The sequence below is a fragment of the Pavona decussata genome, unplaced genomic scaffold, assembly GCF_977016875.1.
Source record: "Pavona decussata unplaced genomic scaffold, jaPavDecu1.1 SCAFFOLD_509, whole genome shotgun sequence".
Taxonomy (NCBI): Eukaryota; Metazoa; Cnidaria; class Anthozoa; order Scleractinia; family Agariciidae; genus Pavona; species Pavona decussata.
In genome coordinates this window covers 42,652-58,889 of record NW_028145826.1, presented here as the reverse complement: position 1 = coordinate 58,889, position 16,238 = coordinate 42,652, and the positions used below count along the sequence as shown (strand labels likewise).

The following is a 16,238-nucleotide window of genomic DNA, read 5'->3' as shown; positions in this document are numbered from 1 at the left end:
CTGAAAGCCCATTCTTTATAGTTTGTTGTATAAAAATTTCTAAGGCGGCCCGTAAAAAGTGTCCCGTCGAGAGACGGAAACATGACATGTACTTTCTGGAATTTTGACCTTTTACGAAGCGAACATGAAGCATCCCTATTCCGAACGGAACCACACATTGAAAAATCTACCGATGGAAACCTGTTTCGAAATCCTGGATGCATTAAAACAGTCTTGTACTCAAAGCGACAATCCCTTGTGATTGAAAATATTATTATGTGGAAAACAGGAGACGTGTAGTTCAAGCCGTGAAATATGTAATTCAACGCCGCGCCCTGCAGACATGACTACAGTACCACGCACATGTACACGATGCAAGATTGCCATTTCGTTCTGCTATTATTCTACCGTTGAAACTAATAAGAAGATCCCCAATATGCATGTTGTCGTTTTCTTTCGTTCATTCTTATCTCGAGATTTTTAAGCTCTGAAGAGAACACGTCACCCGCCAACAAAGCAAAACAAAACAAACAAACAGGATTCTAGAAGTGCGATCAAATTCCAAGACAAATGAAAATAGCTACAAATGCAGACACGATTTTATAGTATTCAGTTGATTAAGACAACCGCACATTTATTTTATATTCCAGTGATAAGGCATAATGTACATCAAATTACTATGTAGACAAAGTAAAAACAACTTTTCAGCAATGTCAAAGTACATACCGCGGATAAGCAACTGTTATAAACAGGCCTTAATTAATTTTTAGTTGTAAACAAAACAATGTCAACCTCACCGGTCTTGTTGCGATCCTTGAGAAAATGAAGTGAATCCCTTGCTTCTATAGTTATGTATGACAAACTTGCTTCTATATAAAGTGTTAGCAAACTGGTAACTGGTAACTGGCAACTGGCAACCGGTAGACTTGTTTCCTACAAAGGCTTTGATACAATTTACACCGGAGTATTGCAATAATCTTCCGTCAAGTGCAACGGTTACTTTTATAGTTGATCAATCACGCCAATTATGGTCCAGATTTCTCCCTCTACAAACCGTTCCAAAACGTCGTTGGTGGCCGGATTGAAGTAGTTTTGTTGGCCTGTCCCAATATTTTTGTTATCTGGGAGGCAAACGGGCACTGTCATGGCCTTGTCATGAGCGGTGGGTAACCCGGGGTAGTCAATCGATAAAAATTGATAACGGAAAATCATTCGATAAATCGATATCTATCGATAAATTGACCTTAAACGATATCGATTTTATCGGTCAATCGATAAAATTCGATACTCACACGCCGACGAAGTGTTAATGTTATCGATTTTATCGGATTCATCGATCGTTATTGAATCGATAAAAATTATCCTGTTTCTGTTGAGGGAGCGTTCGATTGTGACTCTGTAAATGTAGATTTCAAAGGCGGCAATGAAATGATTTGTTGACAAACACTGTACAAGAGACCAAAGAGACTGCATTATGATTTTCTTCCTGATTCTATTGTTCGATTAACCGGGTTCGATTACGAACGTAAATTATTTTTCCTTTTCCGGGTTCTCGGCTTCAAGATTGTCGTCTAAATTTTTTCTCTTCCTTTGTTCCGTTGGTTTTGAAACCACGTTTAACCTATGAAATGTGGGGAACAAGAAGAATTTAGATTACGAGCCCGAGGGCGTCTAGATGATTTGTTTATATCTTTACTCTGTGAAAGAGCAACGAGCGTGCGATTGTGTTACGTCAGCAAATAAATAAAACAGTGGACTAATCAACCAGGGATCTATATCGGATTTCATTCAAATACAACACACGCTAAGTAATACTAAAAGTTTGTAGAAAAGAAAGTGTCTCTGCGAGGTCTTTAATATCTTTAGGTGTTGCTGTTTCGAAAATTGGAACGATAATCCAGTTTCGATAAAATCGATAGCCCTGATTCAAAAATCGATAATTATCGATTACTCACAACGAAATATTTTATCGATTTTTATCGAATTTCGAAAAATTAATCGATTTTTATCGATTGTTATCGAATGCTATCGATTATCGATATTATCGATTGACTACCCCGGGTGGGTAAATATTCGACTTCGTGCCTGTGCGACACCAGCAACTGTGAAATGCGTGACAGTCTACCACGCGGTGTATAAAGGACGTCCAAGGGCATCTCGAGAAAGGGCAGTAAGCGACGATTGTGGAGTGGACAGTGAATCAAAATTGCTGCTTTCCCGAGCAGGTAATGTGTCAAATAATTGTAAAGTTCAGATTACACATTGTCACGGTTTTTAGGGCTTAAATCACTGAGTGGAGGCGCCCATTGGGATCATGGGAGGTGGGGTGGGGGGAGGGGGGTATCGGTGGGCATTGGAACTAAAAGGTGGAAAAACTCGCGCACATTGAGTCATATTAAGGAAAACTTTCAGCAAAGCTCCTGCTAAGGCCTTGTTTTCTTTGGTTTCTGTGTTTACATGCAAATGGTTCTTTCAGGATCTAAAAAAACAAAACCTATTCCCAAAGTAAAGTTGAAAAAAAAAAAAAAAAAAATGCAGCATCCTGGGACCCGTTTCTCGAACGTTCCGGTAACTTACCGGGCCCGATAAGTGTCTTTGGTGATAAATGTTTCTTAACAGAAGTCAATTTTTGTTAGCTTTGAATACTAAATTTTAAAATCTTATAATTCTAGGAAAACATTTGCCAAGTGCCATGTACTAATTAATCACTGTGTAATCGGCGAAAAAACATTTAAAAATATACTTATCGGGCCCGTTAAGTTACCGGGTCTTTCGAGAAACGGGCCCCTGCCCTAACTCTCCGCGAACCACAAAAACAAACAAACAAACAAACAAACAAAAAATGGTAAGAGGTGAAAACGGTTGGTCCCTTGGAAGATTACGACTCTCCCATTTGCTCTCAGTGTGTAGTCCTGTGAAGCCAACTGTTTCGGTCTCATCAGCTTGGCATAGCCGTCGGGCACCGAATGGATTCGCCTACTGCCCTTTCTTAGCAAAACGCGAGATGCCCTTGGACGTCCTTTATACACCGCACGATAGATTGTCACGCATTTCATAGTTGCTGGATTCTCTGAACTGGAGCTGAACAGCCTGATCACCAAACGAAGTCGCATACATGTATTTACACACCGCTCCCGACAAGGCCAAAAAAGTGCGCGTTAGCAAGCCTCTTAGAGAACAAAGAACAAAAGTTATTGGGACAGGCCAACAAAACTACTTCAATCCGGCCATAAACGACGTTCTGTAACGTTTTATAGAGGGAGAAATCTGGACCATATGGCGTTATTACGGAGCAACTACAAAAGCTAATAAAACTGATAAAAGTAAAAGTACCTGACGGAAGATTATTGCACTGCTCCAGTGTAAATTTTATCACAGCCTTTGGCAGCCTACCGGTTGCCAAATATACATATAGAAGCAATTTTGCCATACATTAGTATAGAAGCAAGGGATTCACTACATTTTCTCAAGGATTGCAAAAAGACCGGTGAGGTTGAAATTGTTTTGTTTACCTTGTTAACAGTTCAGTTCCCATGGTACTTTGACATTGCTGAAAAGTTGTTTTTACTTTGTCTACATAGTCATTTGATGCACATTATGCCTCATTACTGAAATATAAAATAAAATAATGTGCGGTTGTCTTAATCAACTGAATACTAAATCGGGCCTGCATTTGTAGGTATTTTTGCATTTGTCTTGGAATTTGATTGCATTACTAGAATCCTGTTTGTTTGTTTTGTTTTGTTGGCGTGCGACTTGTTCTCTTCAAAGCTTACAAATCTCGAGATAAGAAAAAACGAAAGAAGACGACAACATGCCTATTGAGGATCTTCCTATTAGTTTTAACGGTAAATAAAAGCGGAACGAAATAGCAATCTTGCGTTGTGTACACGTGCGCGGCACTGTAGGTATCTGCTCGGCGCGGCGTTGAATTACATATTTCACGGCTTGAACTACACGTCTCCTGTTTTCAACCAGTTAACATAATAATATTTTTAATCAAAAGGGATTGTAGCTTTGAGTACAAGACTGTTTTAATGCATCCAGGATTTCGAAACAGGTTTCCATCGGTAGATTTTACAATGTGTGGTTCCGTTCGGAATAGGGATGCTTCATGTTCGCTTCGTAAAAGGTCAAAACTCCAGAAAGTGCACTTCATGTTTCCGTCTCTAGACGGGACACTTTTTACGGGCCGCCTTAGAAATTTTTATACAACAAACGATAAAGAATGGGCTTTTAGACCATACTAGTTTTAACTTCGAATTACATGTACCAGTGGGCTTTCGTTGCTGTTAAAGTTTGCTAAAATTACCTTTTCCGCTAAAGCGCTGCATTTAAGGTAATTGTAACAGCAAAAACCAGCAGTTTTCAAAGGCTTTCTCAAAATAATTTAGTGATTCAGGGAGATCAAGAGATCTGTTATGAGTTAACCAAAGTACATTGATAGTTGTTATTGCGTTAATCTGCACGAGCGAAAAGAAAATGCATAATTTTATTGTAGTTACGATGCCGCTGGAAGGCCAAAATGGCGTTTTTCGAACTTTCTTAGATTTCGAAAAAAAAACTAAAGTGCTTTAGGTCCTTTGAATAGTATTTTCGAAAATAACTCTCTATAGTGGTTATTTGGGCAAAATATGAAGAAATTGAAAATGTCACGACTGACGCCAGATTCTCGATATTTACAGACAGTGGCTCTTAATACTCTTTTCTGATTGATTGACTGGTTGATTGGTTGATTGATTGATTGATTGATTGATTGATTGATTGATTGATTGATTGATTGATTGATTGATTGATTGATTGAGTTGTTTTCCTTGAGCATCAAGATAGCCATATTTTTGTCATGATCTTGTTTTGCACTTCTTAAACAGTGATACATACTACGATTTCATGGAACTAGGAGATTATCTTTTGTACTATAACAAAGAAAGAGATTTTGAGGTAAGTGGCAAGATAGGATATCCTAGTAAAGCCTCCTGACAGATTTATTCAGCCAAGCGATGTTTTACGAGCTGGAACAACTTTTAATAATCTCGAACGAAGCATAATTACTATTCGTTTCAAACTTGCAGTGCTGAATGACCATTAAACCGTATTTTCTCGACTAAACGCCCCCGGCGTTTATTTAAAACTTGGTCTCAGGGACCCGGCGTTTATTTGAAGCCGGCATTTAATCGTGGTCCTGTGTTTATTAATGAAGTAAAATTGTCATCATTTTTTACGTTGAATTATTATTTCACATTCTTTAAGACCCCTTGCGCAGTTTGTCAAGGCGGGACGATTTCTCCCTTGGACCCGACCTGACAGACCTGAGAGTGCCTCAGTCATAACAACAGGAACGTGAACATTGCTATATGTTTTCAAGTTTGTTTCGTTGTACAGCATACATCGCAGTTAATGTTGCGCCAGACTTGTTTGTTAAGCATTTATTAAAATAACAAAAACAGTAGACCGAACAGTAGGTGTCATAGCAGTGCTTTTCTAGTGAATATCTGTACGTGTTGGCTCGACGGAAATAAACGCCGGTACTTCGAACAAACGCCCCCGGCGTTTATTTGAAAATTAACAGTTTTAACCCGGCGTTTAAACGAGGCGGGCGTTTAATCGGTGTCCGGCGTTGAATCGAGAAAATACGGTAATACTTCAACTGTAGCTTTGACAAGCTTAGACCATGCTACTCATCACCGCGTATTCGCTGAGAAAATAAATATCTTAGAGTTTTTCCTCCAGGTTCTCCGGTTTTCCTCCATCCACAAAACCAACACTTCCAAATTCCAATTCGACTGGGAATGCATGTACACCTTTGAATCGAGTTTCTCAGAGAGAGCTCTTAAAATCTTGTGATAAACCCTAATTGTAGTCTTGTTGCTGACTAGCATATTCGTTCAGCCTAGAAGGTCTCAAAATGTGCCCAATTTCTGGGGGCTATGTTTTCATAAATCCAGGTATATATTACAAGTGTATCAGCCGAATTGCATAGAACGGGTTTTTATTCTCGTCTGCGTGATTAATAATCTCGCAATAAACTGTAACAATCAAATGCAGAGGAGACAGTGTCTTCATTATGTGAATTTTTAAGCAAGAAATCGTGTTCTTAATGAGGCTAATACTTTCATTCATCATATCCTGAAATAACTGGCTAAGTTCAGGCTTTTAGTCCGTCTAGTAACGTCAGATTCATCGCCTGAAATTCAAGTGTGATTGAGACAAGCAGGGCTATTAAAGTTTCCTCATGTTTTCAACTTCTTTGAGCTCATTTGCCTCCTTCCTTCATTCCTTCATTTCCTCCTTTCTTCTTTCTCTCCTTCCTTCATTGCCTTCTTGCTCCCTTGCTGCCTCGCTTCCTTGCGTTATTCATTCAACCATTGACACACTTATTCGTCCGGTCATGTTACTTGGAAAATGTGATTGTGTCTTGCTTGTTTATTTACGAATTTACTTTTCAGGTCCAAACAAAACAATGGTATTGCAACAGCCCTTCAGATACTGCCACTTGCACTTGTGGAGTAATCATCCGTGATCATAATGATTTTATCAAGCTCAGCTGTTGTGGTAACCCTGCAAAATTGACTCACGATAGCACTACCCCCATACAATATTCATTGCCTGGTACAAAATGTCTTGCTCCAGGAATACATGTGAAGCACTTTATCAAAGGAAGCAATGTTTATTACGAGGTAAAGATTAGGTACTGCCCTTGGATAAGGAAACGGAAAAAAAAATGTGATCTCAGTTTGTGGCTAACATTAAAAGAAAAGTAAATTATGACAGCTGGTGGAGCATAATCTAGAGGTGATTCCAAACGTAATCGTCCTGAAAACGTACTAAGGGTAAGCACTGGAAGGAACGTTAACTAGGTATGAAGCTAGGTTCTTTCTAGGTGTGGGTTTGGAACAATCGTCAGTATAAACTATGACGTTAACTAACCGAAAACCAACATTTAAAACATTCAGTCTCGAACCGGAATAAACCAAGGAGTGTGGGAATTAACTGATTTCATCACGATATCTCCACCATTAGCAACGCCTAAAAGGGGCAAGGAATGTAGCTTTCTATGGATACTTTCACGACGTTCTGTTAAGCGAGGATGCTTTAATTTCTATCTATTGTTAGACTAATTGCAATAAGTTGTTCTTACGAAATAACAATTAGGATACATCAACTTAATAATTAGACTTTTTGAGAGGGAAAATTCTCCTTGACATCATTCTTCTTGAGTGGCTTAAGTTTTCAACACCAAGATCAGAGCAGATTTCTTGAGATGGTCTTTAGCGTAAATGGGGATAATTATCGTTTGTTAACCAAAGGATACAATTACAAGCTTTAAAAGAGGTGAAGTTACTATAAGGTTTCCCATTTCCCGCAACCTCGGCCTCCGTTCCTGCTTATGTCTGAATAAATTAATATGTTATGTAAATTTGAAACAACGCTTGGTTTATGGAAAATTAAATTCATTACCCCCATTCCTATAGGTTGTTGTACCATCCGGGATTAGAGTGGAATTAGAGCGAAATGGTTACGGCATCAATGTAATGATCTACACTCCTCGAACAAAACGTTTTGAGGACGAAGGGGGATTGTGTACATATGAACCAGCACGGCACGGAGATATCAATTCATTTGGTTCCAATCAAAGGTAAAACTGTATGTCTTATTTGGAAATATATAAAGCAATCATATTTATTTTTGGCAAATAAAAATCATTTAGGATTCTTAGTAAATTTCGACCTTCTGATTCAAAGAGTAGTAAAGATATGTTTGTTTGTTTCTAAGCCAGGATGATTCTGTGTTCTTTTACCATACTAATGTTAACAGCTTTAAGGTATGACGATACATCTAGATTGTCACAAACCTTTTTTTCCTTTTTGTGTCCCCAAATATGAGCTAAATGCATGTGACGTGGGAATCGAGTGATGATCATGGGTTCTGTATTGTCCTTCATGATTCCTCCGACACCTCTAATGGAGTGTGATAACATGATGGTCTAAACATCCTTCTTTTCCTTTTTAATCGGTAACGAGAGAAGACAATAATTGATAATATTTCTATATGGCTTTTCAAAGATGTTTACCTTAACATGTCCATCTCTTTCAGGAAATGGCTTAGTTATTTCTCTCGTCTTCCCAACCCCACCGATCAATATACTGGTGCCTTAGACTTTGAAGAAGCTTGCAGTTGTGACGAAAATAATGGAGTAAAAGAGTGCGTGGAAGGCATTCCAGTGGTGGCAAGAGCCATGAGATTTGAGCGAAATGTATTTAACCGAATGAAAACGTGTAACAGAGACCCCGCTCGAGATGTAGAGGGCTCGGACGAATTAACGGAAGAAGATTTTCAGTTGTTTGGGGAACCTATAGAGACAAAAAGTGGCAAAAGAATGAAGAGATCGCCTATTTCGGTATCAACGGATGAAGCATCAATATATTGTGCTGAACAAATAGCAAATACAACAGTGGGGAAGCTGTGTGACAACATAGGAACAGATGTGCAATCACTAGTTGACATTTGTTCAGCTGATATTAAGGTATGAATTTGATACCTTAAGGAGATAAGTGGATCTAAAGTATTATATATGATGTATAAAAAATTATTTTGCATACCATGCATCGTGCATTTATTCATTTATTCATTTTAGGCTTTCACTCTAATTATCAAACAGCTCCTCCGGTACTCCTAGTACATATAGGACGCTCAAATCCAAGTGGAGCAAGCCGTCCACGCCAAGACCGTCTGTTTCCGGCGTGTTGCACCTTCCTCCCGCCATTTTGACTCTACTTTCGTAGCGCCATTGTGCACAAATTAACTGCCACTCATTTTTTTCCGTACATACCTGCTCCACCACGTACGCCGAAATACCGCAGTGCCACAGGTCATCCCGCACTCGACCTTTTTTATGTAATTTATTAATCATTGTAACTTGATTGAGAATTAAATTATGAAGTGTAAGGGATTTCACTTCATGATGACTCCAAAGAATTACCATCAAACTTCAACTTACAGGTAAGTCTCTTTTAATTAGCAATTCTATTTCGTCATCATTCAGTGTAGGGATCCCATGGGAAGTTGAAAGCCAGTGCAGCTGCATTGGTTGATGAAGATCTGATACTATGAGGTTTGAAACGAGTAATGTCAATTCGAGCAAGTCCTAAGGTGGTCTTGATTCACCGAGATATAGTATGTTTGCTTGCTGCTTTGTATGGCTTAAAGTTACCATGTACCTTCAGAGAGAAGATGTTTGGATTTTCATTTTTTTAGATAAAAATAAACTTCCCAGTAAGAAGTTACAAACAAAAAAAGATTTTTCGAAAAAGAGTGAGTATTTGCCGAGAAATTGGGACGTAAGCGATTTCCACCGGAAGTTAAATTTTACTTTGATTGACAGCATATTGCTGCCGGTGTAACCACCCGTTGCGATATTTGCGCGAACCGTCCGTTCTATATTCTTGAATCCGTCACGTTCTCGCACTCCGAATATCCTGTATTTAGTGGAAAAACTTGCGTTTGTTCGAGTACGACACTGACATAAAAGAAGACAAAAGCTTTAAGCTACACTTTGCATTAGGTAAAGGTCTTAAAATCTTCCAGCGAAGCGAATATTTGGAGACGCGCTTGTTAATGTTTCAATTTGCGAGTCCGTGAATCGCGCTTCATGAGCTTCCTTTTTTTTATTTGCGGCTAAACGTTATCAGATCACTTGTGTTCGGGTGCTTAAAACTTCAAAGTCTCGGCAAGCGGAAACAAAACAAAAAAGCAATTGAAAAATAACGCTAAGAATCATATCCTATGTCTTGATCTTTTCTCACGTCACCCGTCGCGAAAGGGAAAGCCGCCGCTTTTGCTTGTAGCGTTTTCACAAAGACTTACTGTATTACGGTAATTTCCAAAGCGTTAAACGGAGTCAGCTCTTTAAACGGTTCCGTTTAAACGTTTTCTTTCAGGGGTCAAACGGACACTTGTTTCCTGTTTGCAGCATTTAACAATTTGGGACGTTCATTCAAAACTAATTTCCACCCGAACTTTTGATAAGCAATTTCGAAACTTTGCTATTCTCAACAATATTTCGCTCGAATAGATTTATTCGCCGGCTTTTCGACTGAAGAGCAGCAAGAATTTTCGTTTTGACTGAGACGATACATGCAGTTACGGTGGTTCCCCGATAACTCCGTAGCGCTAATAATTTTACCCTCCGTTTCTGCTTCGGCCCAACAGCTTTGCTTGATGAGTCACCGCTTTGTTTTTCCCATAATCATTGCAGATTACAAAATCGACGTGCGCGTGCAACCAACACTGCAGATATCCAACAAAATGGTGAAGGAGCTGATTACTCTGGAACGCGAATAGGTGCAAAAATGCAAGAAAATTTTCATAGGAGGTGACCGGAAGAAAAAGTAGCTTGCAAAATGATTGGCTTATTTTCCATAAAGGCGTTAGGGGGCGGTACTTGTTTGTGTAGCGAGAATTTTTTTCAAGCGCTGTTTTCTCAAATTTTAATTTTAGCTTGCAGGGGACACTTTCAAGAGTTACAACTCAACAACGATTTGGCCGATTTCAGTAAAATTTTGCCAGATGCTAAAAAAATATTGAACATACAAAAACTTGTCGGGGGAATTCGATAATTCTAAAAATTCTTTCCTAGAAAGCCATTTCCATGCGTTCACTCCGCATGGTTTTCTCGCAGTTTTGAAAATGTTTTGAAACTTTTGAACGAAATCGAATTAAGGAAAACCCCGACACGGTTTTTAAGCTTTTGGGATCCTGACCCGGAGCAAAAAAAAAAAAACTTCCAAAATATAATAACTGCATTGAGTTGAAACTCTTGAACGATGACCTGGACCTTCAAGTTCCGACTTTACGGAAACCCTGGGAATTTATTTTCTTGGACAAGCAATGAAATATTTGAATACCCAGTTCTGTAATCTTTAATTTGATATAGTGTTTTGGGTATCTGTGATGTAACTGAGAGGCGCTATATCCGTTTAACTGAAGCCACCCCTGAAGGTACACGGTAACCTTAACATAGGTAACACATAAACTAGTACTGTCCCCTCGCAGAGGCTTGGTATGTTCTAAATACTCTTTCATAACATCAAAAACACAAAGGCAAGTGTCTGCTGGATATGCCGGAAACTCTAACTCGTGCACATGCTTGCCAGGTTTGGTCTGTTTTAGTTTGTCTCCAATTGAGAATTTACAGTTGAACTGTTTATGACCATGTTTCTAATGTCCAAGAAATAAAGGGTTTGACACTTCTAAGCTGACAAAAGTGTCACTTAAGCCATAGTCTTGTGTGTCAACATTTTGAGATATAATTCTTTAACTAGTGATAAGGTCTTTAAGTACGATAACAATATAGCAGGATTACAAGTGACAGAGTATCTTGGTAACGTGGGTTTTTCCTGGAAACCCCCTTTGAAAAACTGTTATACAGTTTGAAGTTCTCCAAATGGAACAACGGTATTGCTGTGTAATACTTGTGATAAGGCTGACCTGACTATGTTCATAGAACTATAGTCCGGGCCTTGTTTAAATAGGTCTGTCATGAAATCTAAAGCTTGTGCTGGAGTTGCTTTGTATGGATCAAAACCCCTTGAACTGCAAAAGAGTTTAAAATGTGTACTCTCTCTCTCCAGGATTGCAATATGACTTTGGCAGCTTTTTGCGAAATGTATTTTGCTATGAGGGAATTCCTGATCATTTGCACGCCAGAAGGGCGAGCTTCTTGTGAAGAGGGTGTGCTTTTTCCCGGTTGAAAGGAAGGAGTAGTGTTCTTGGTCTCTTTGGAAGAGTAATTGGAAAGTCTACCAAAAGATGTAGCAACATGGGAAAACATGGGAACCAAACTTGAGTGTTCCACATTGGTACAATGATTATGTCCTAGCCCTAGTCCTGTTCCACTTTCTGAAGTACCCTGTTTATTAGGGGAAAAGGAGGAAAAGCATAAAAATATTGTTCCCTCCAATCAAGAGAGAAAGCGTCAATAGCCATTGCCTCCGGATCTGGACTCCAGGTTTTAACTGGTAGTTTAACCTGGAGGGAAAAAGATCAACTGAAACAGTGCCTCAAAGTGTTACTTTACAATCAAACAGTTCGGGATTGAGTTTCCACTTTGTGTCAGAACGTTTTCCCGTGGACTCTTTATCTGCTAAAACATTTTCCTTTCCAGGGATGTGTACTGCAGACAGCTATATTCCATGGTTGGCACACCATACCCATAGTTCCTGGGTAATTTGATTACATGTGAGGCTTCGACCCCCCCCCCCCCCCCCCTCCATGCTATTAATATACTATATAGCAGTAGTATTATCGATCATAGTTTTCACGTGCAAATTCTTAATTTGTGAGCAGAATGCCTTCAAGGTAAGAAAACATGACAAGATTTCAAGATAATTGATGTGATTTTGTGATTCATCCTCAGTCCACTGCCCCCCGGTTGTAATGGAGTTGAAGACTCTTCCCCAACCAGTCAGATATGCATCTGAATAGACTGTGACTTGCCAATTACCGTGGGTAGCAGTGTTCGATGTGTTAGTAATATTTTCAATCCACCTGTGAAGGTCAGATCTTGCCATGTCTGAGAGAATCATGCTTGCTTCAAAATTGCCTTTGTCCATACATCACCCCAGGGAAACTTGCAACCATAAGGCCAATCATTTCCGATACAGTTCGTATTGTGGGGGACTGGTTGTGAAGCAGTTCAACTGCTTTTGATTTTACCTTTATGGCTTTTAAAGGGGTTAGAGATACTGTTATTTGAACAGAATTTAATACAAAACCCAGAAAAGTAATAAACTGACTTGGGATGAGGACTGACTTCGCCATGTTTAAAGTGAGGCCCAAGTCTGTGAATAGCTTGACAGTACTAGACACATTTGTCTCACAATCATGGAACTGACGTACTACCTTTAAGGTATGTATCATCGATATATCCCAAAATCTTTGCAACGTAAAGTTGAATATGCTGGTTTCATCAATTTGGTGACTATCCTTGGAGCACTACTTAACCCATTACCAGGAAGAGTAAACTGAAGCAACTGTTTTTTTTTATATGAAACGGAGATATTTCCTGTGATTTGTGTCTATAGGAAGAGAATAGAATGCATCATTCAGATCAATGCCGGCCATGTAACAATTTGGACTCATTAAAGTAATGGCACTATTAAGGTTTTCCATTTTGAAATGGTGATATTGTACAAACTGATTCCGGTTTTTCAAATTTAGAATCGGACGATATGAGCCATCTTTCTTTGGCCGAATGAATATGTTTGAAATATAATCTCCTACACAATGTGTTGTTGTTTCAATAAGTCCTGTTTGCAAAAACACGTTTCTACTTGCTTGTCAATGATAACAACCTCAGTTGAATCAAAGTTATATTATCTGGGAATCGTGGTCTGCTTTGGATAGTCAACAAACTCAATTTTGACTCCCTTTATAGAAATGAGTATGAAATGGTCAGAAGTTATGGTTTGCCATACAGAGATAACTTGTTTCAGTCAACAAGCAAAATATGGTACATTAACTGAACTGTTATAATCAATATCATTAGTAAGACTGACCTGAAAATGTAGGTGGTCTTCAAGGTTTGGCAACAGTTAGTGCTGATCTGGTTTGCCCTTCTTTTTAAGGTCCAGGTGTGATCTCTTCCCTGGCGCCTGATATTTCCATAAAAAGGGCTTCTGATTCTGATGGTGTGGGCGATGAGAAAAGTTTGATCATTTCTGCTGTTTGTTATAATGTGTCGGTGGTTTCGTCGAAACCTTGATGCGCACTTTCAGTATTGGTTTCAGATATTTCCTTTACCGACTTGGGCAAATAATCCCCAAACAACAGTTTTGTTACTGGCATATGCGAGCCACAAAGTTGTTTGAACTGATCGTTCAAGTCTGGTTTAATATGTTCACGCCTCTTTGTATTGACCTCATTAAAAGAGTGTCCATAAGAGCGAGAGAATCAAGTTAGAGTTGAAGAAACTCAGACACATAGCTTTCAGATGCAGATTTGGAGTTGGATTTCAACTCCAGTAACTTGTCAGACATTTTGACAATAGGAATCATACTCTTCAGAAGACCTGTCCCAAGTTTTTTGCATCTTCAGGTCTCCCGATCTGGTATTCGATCTGATCTTGCTCCAGGTTTCTGAATTTACTCTTGTATTGATCAGATTTTCACAGTTTTCTGGTCTGTTGTATTTCTCGTGTTTTTCTTTTATGTTCTCTTCAGATAGGCTTGTTTTGACCATTTTGTCAACAAGCGAAGCTAATTTAGCATTTATTGGGTTGCTTACCGTTCCTTCCGTTCCTTCGTACAATTTGGAGAGTTCTCCTAGAACTTCCCCCTTGTTTGCTTTTGAGCAGTATCTTGAGGACTCAGTTGATTGCAGAAGGTCGTTGGCCTGGCAGCTAATGTCGCCGGGCGGGTTTCCCGCCATTCCAAGTTCAGTGGAATCATCATGATCGCTGGATTCCGATTCACTCATTGTCACGTTCCTGACAAGAACAATGCACTTAAAAAACACTCAGGGACTATTTGTTCTCTTATGTTTGTAGCTTTGTTTTATTGATTGCATGATTACCGAATATCCGTTTTTTGGCTAGCCGCACAAAGCTTTTTTCATGATTATTTCCTTTACGTCAAAGACATGTATTGAGATCCTTTTTCTGTAAGCACGTTTCTCAGTTGCGAGGAGTTTTCAAACTGTAAGGAGTTCACGGAGCTATTTCTAACGGAGTTTCTAAGAGAACGTGGAGTAACTTGTTCTCAACCCTGGAGTCAAGATCAGACGTAAGTTACGCTTGTAAAAATCCATGTATTCTTTCCTTTCGTTTTTTACGGCGTGAATTCGTAGTTTTTCCGTTTCTTTAGACTTAGACAATTGTATTCTTTTTAGTTTTCACCGCAAGTGTTGTAAATAGACGGCTCAGCCTGATCCTAATAAACGCATTAGTCTTGCTGCCCTTGCCGTGTACTTCACTGTGGTTGACCTGGCGAACACAACACCCCGTGTCTGCGGTACTGGGAACGCGACACTCATTTTATCTCTTTTTCTCTTGTCAGAAGTTCTCACCTGAGTGAACGTTTCAATCGCCGTGGTCATAGTTGATATCAATTGGTTCATCGACGACAAAGATTGTCGCTGAAAACATCCGCCAACTGACCTTTGGCCGTCGAGCTGGCTGTTCGATTTGTCGTGGTTTTAGCGGTAGTTTCACTCGCTGACTTTTCTCGAGAAACGGACTTTCCACTGTCTATAGTTTGTATATTGTCCCTTGCGGAGCTCTGTGAGCCCACGACAGAAGGATCTCAAGTAAAGGTGTCGATGAGCAACTGGTCGAAAACTTTCGCGCCGCCATTGCCGCCATGTGTTTCGGTCATGACTGATTGCAGTCTATTGTGACCGTGTTACCGCAGAGAATAAGTCCAGTGGACTTTTGTCGCAATCACAAGGATGTTACCTTTACTTCTTTGCTTTAAACTTGAAAATTCCTGTAGTTTCGAGTGAAAATTCTCAGAGCTAGATCAAAACACGTCCGCCGAAGAGCGGAAAAGGATTCGCATTGATTGGATTGTGCAACCTCATAGGATCCCTGCACTGAATGATGACGAAATTGAATTGTATGTGGCAAATAAACTAAAAACTAAGAACTTAAAAATAAGAACCATTTCAAGGCTATTTTTTTCTCTATTTAAATATAACAGAGCAAGATTACAGGAGTTACACTTACAGTTAAATTGATGAGAACTGAACTGTTACCTTTTACAGTATACAGGGGATTTCTCTTATGCAGTCAGTGCCGCTTCACTGTTGATGTATGAATGCAAAGACGCAGCAGCTGAAAAGATAACAGTTAACGAAGCAGATGTCACTGAAGTGAACATACCTCCTATAGTGGAAGAAGTTGTTGAACGCCTTTGTCCCAATGACTGCGCATTTAATGGAAGATGTGTTAACGGCACCTGTCTTTGTAAAAAGGATTACACAGCTAAGGACTGTTCTGTATGGGTTTATGAAAAACCACATATCTCAAGGTTGGTATTACTAAAATTAAAAAAAAATAATAATATAAAGGCATCTCAATTTATATGACAGAAAAAGAAACAAACAGATTTGTACACTCAATTCCCATGCATCGCTACGCTACAATCAGCAGTGTGAAAAAGTGTGAAAAATGGAATCCGAGCAGTATTTTTCTTGAAGAAAGCTGACTATTATCTACACGTGAATAAAATTATCATCCCACCGTCTGATCTGTGGTCTTGCGT

At 39.2% G+C, this 16,238-nt stretch overlaps 1 protein-coding gene and 1 pseudogene across 1 annotated transcript in view; one reads left to right on the top strand and one right to left on the bottom strand.

Moving 5' to 3' along the window:
* The first annotated feature begins 4,869 nt into the window (after positions 1 to 4,869).
* The window catches only part of LOC146450115 (uncharacterized), a 40,337-nt gene continuing 28,968 nt past the window's right edge, over positions 4,870 to 16,238 (top strand). Inside the window, exons 1-5 of the mRNA XM_085100731.1 lie at positions 4,870 to 4,920; positions 6,426 to 6,656; positions 7,452 to 7,615; positions 8,074 to 8,503; positions 15,739 to 16,004. Of these exons, the coding sequence (XP_084956857.1) occupies positions 4,870 to 4,920; positions 6,426 to 6,656; positions 7,452 to 7,615; positions 8,074 to 8,503; positions 15,739 to 16,004 (1,142 nt within the window). The remainder of the gene's footprint in view (positions 4,921 to 6,425; positions 6,657 to 7,451; positions 7,616 to 8,073; positions 8,504 to 15,738; positions 16,005 to 16,238) is intronic.
* Positions 13,572 to 15,350, bottom strand: LOC146450116 (uncharacterized; annotated as a pseudogene).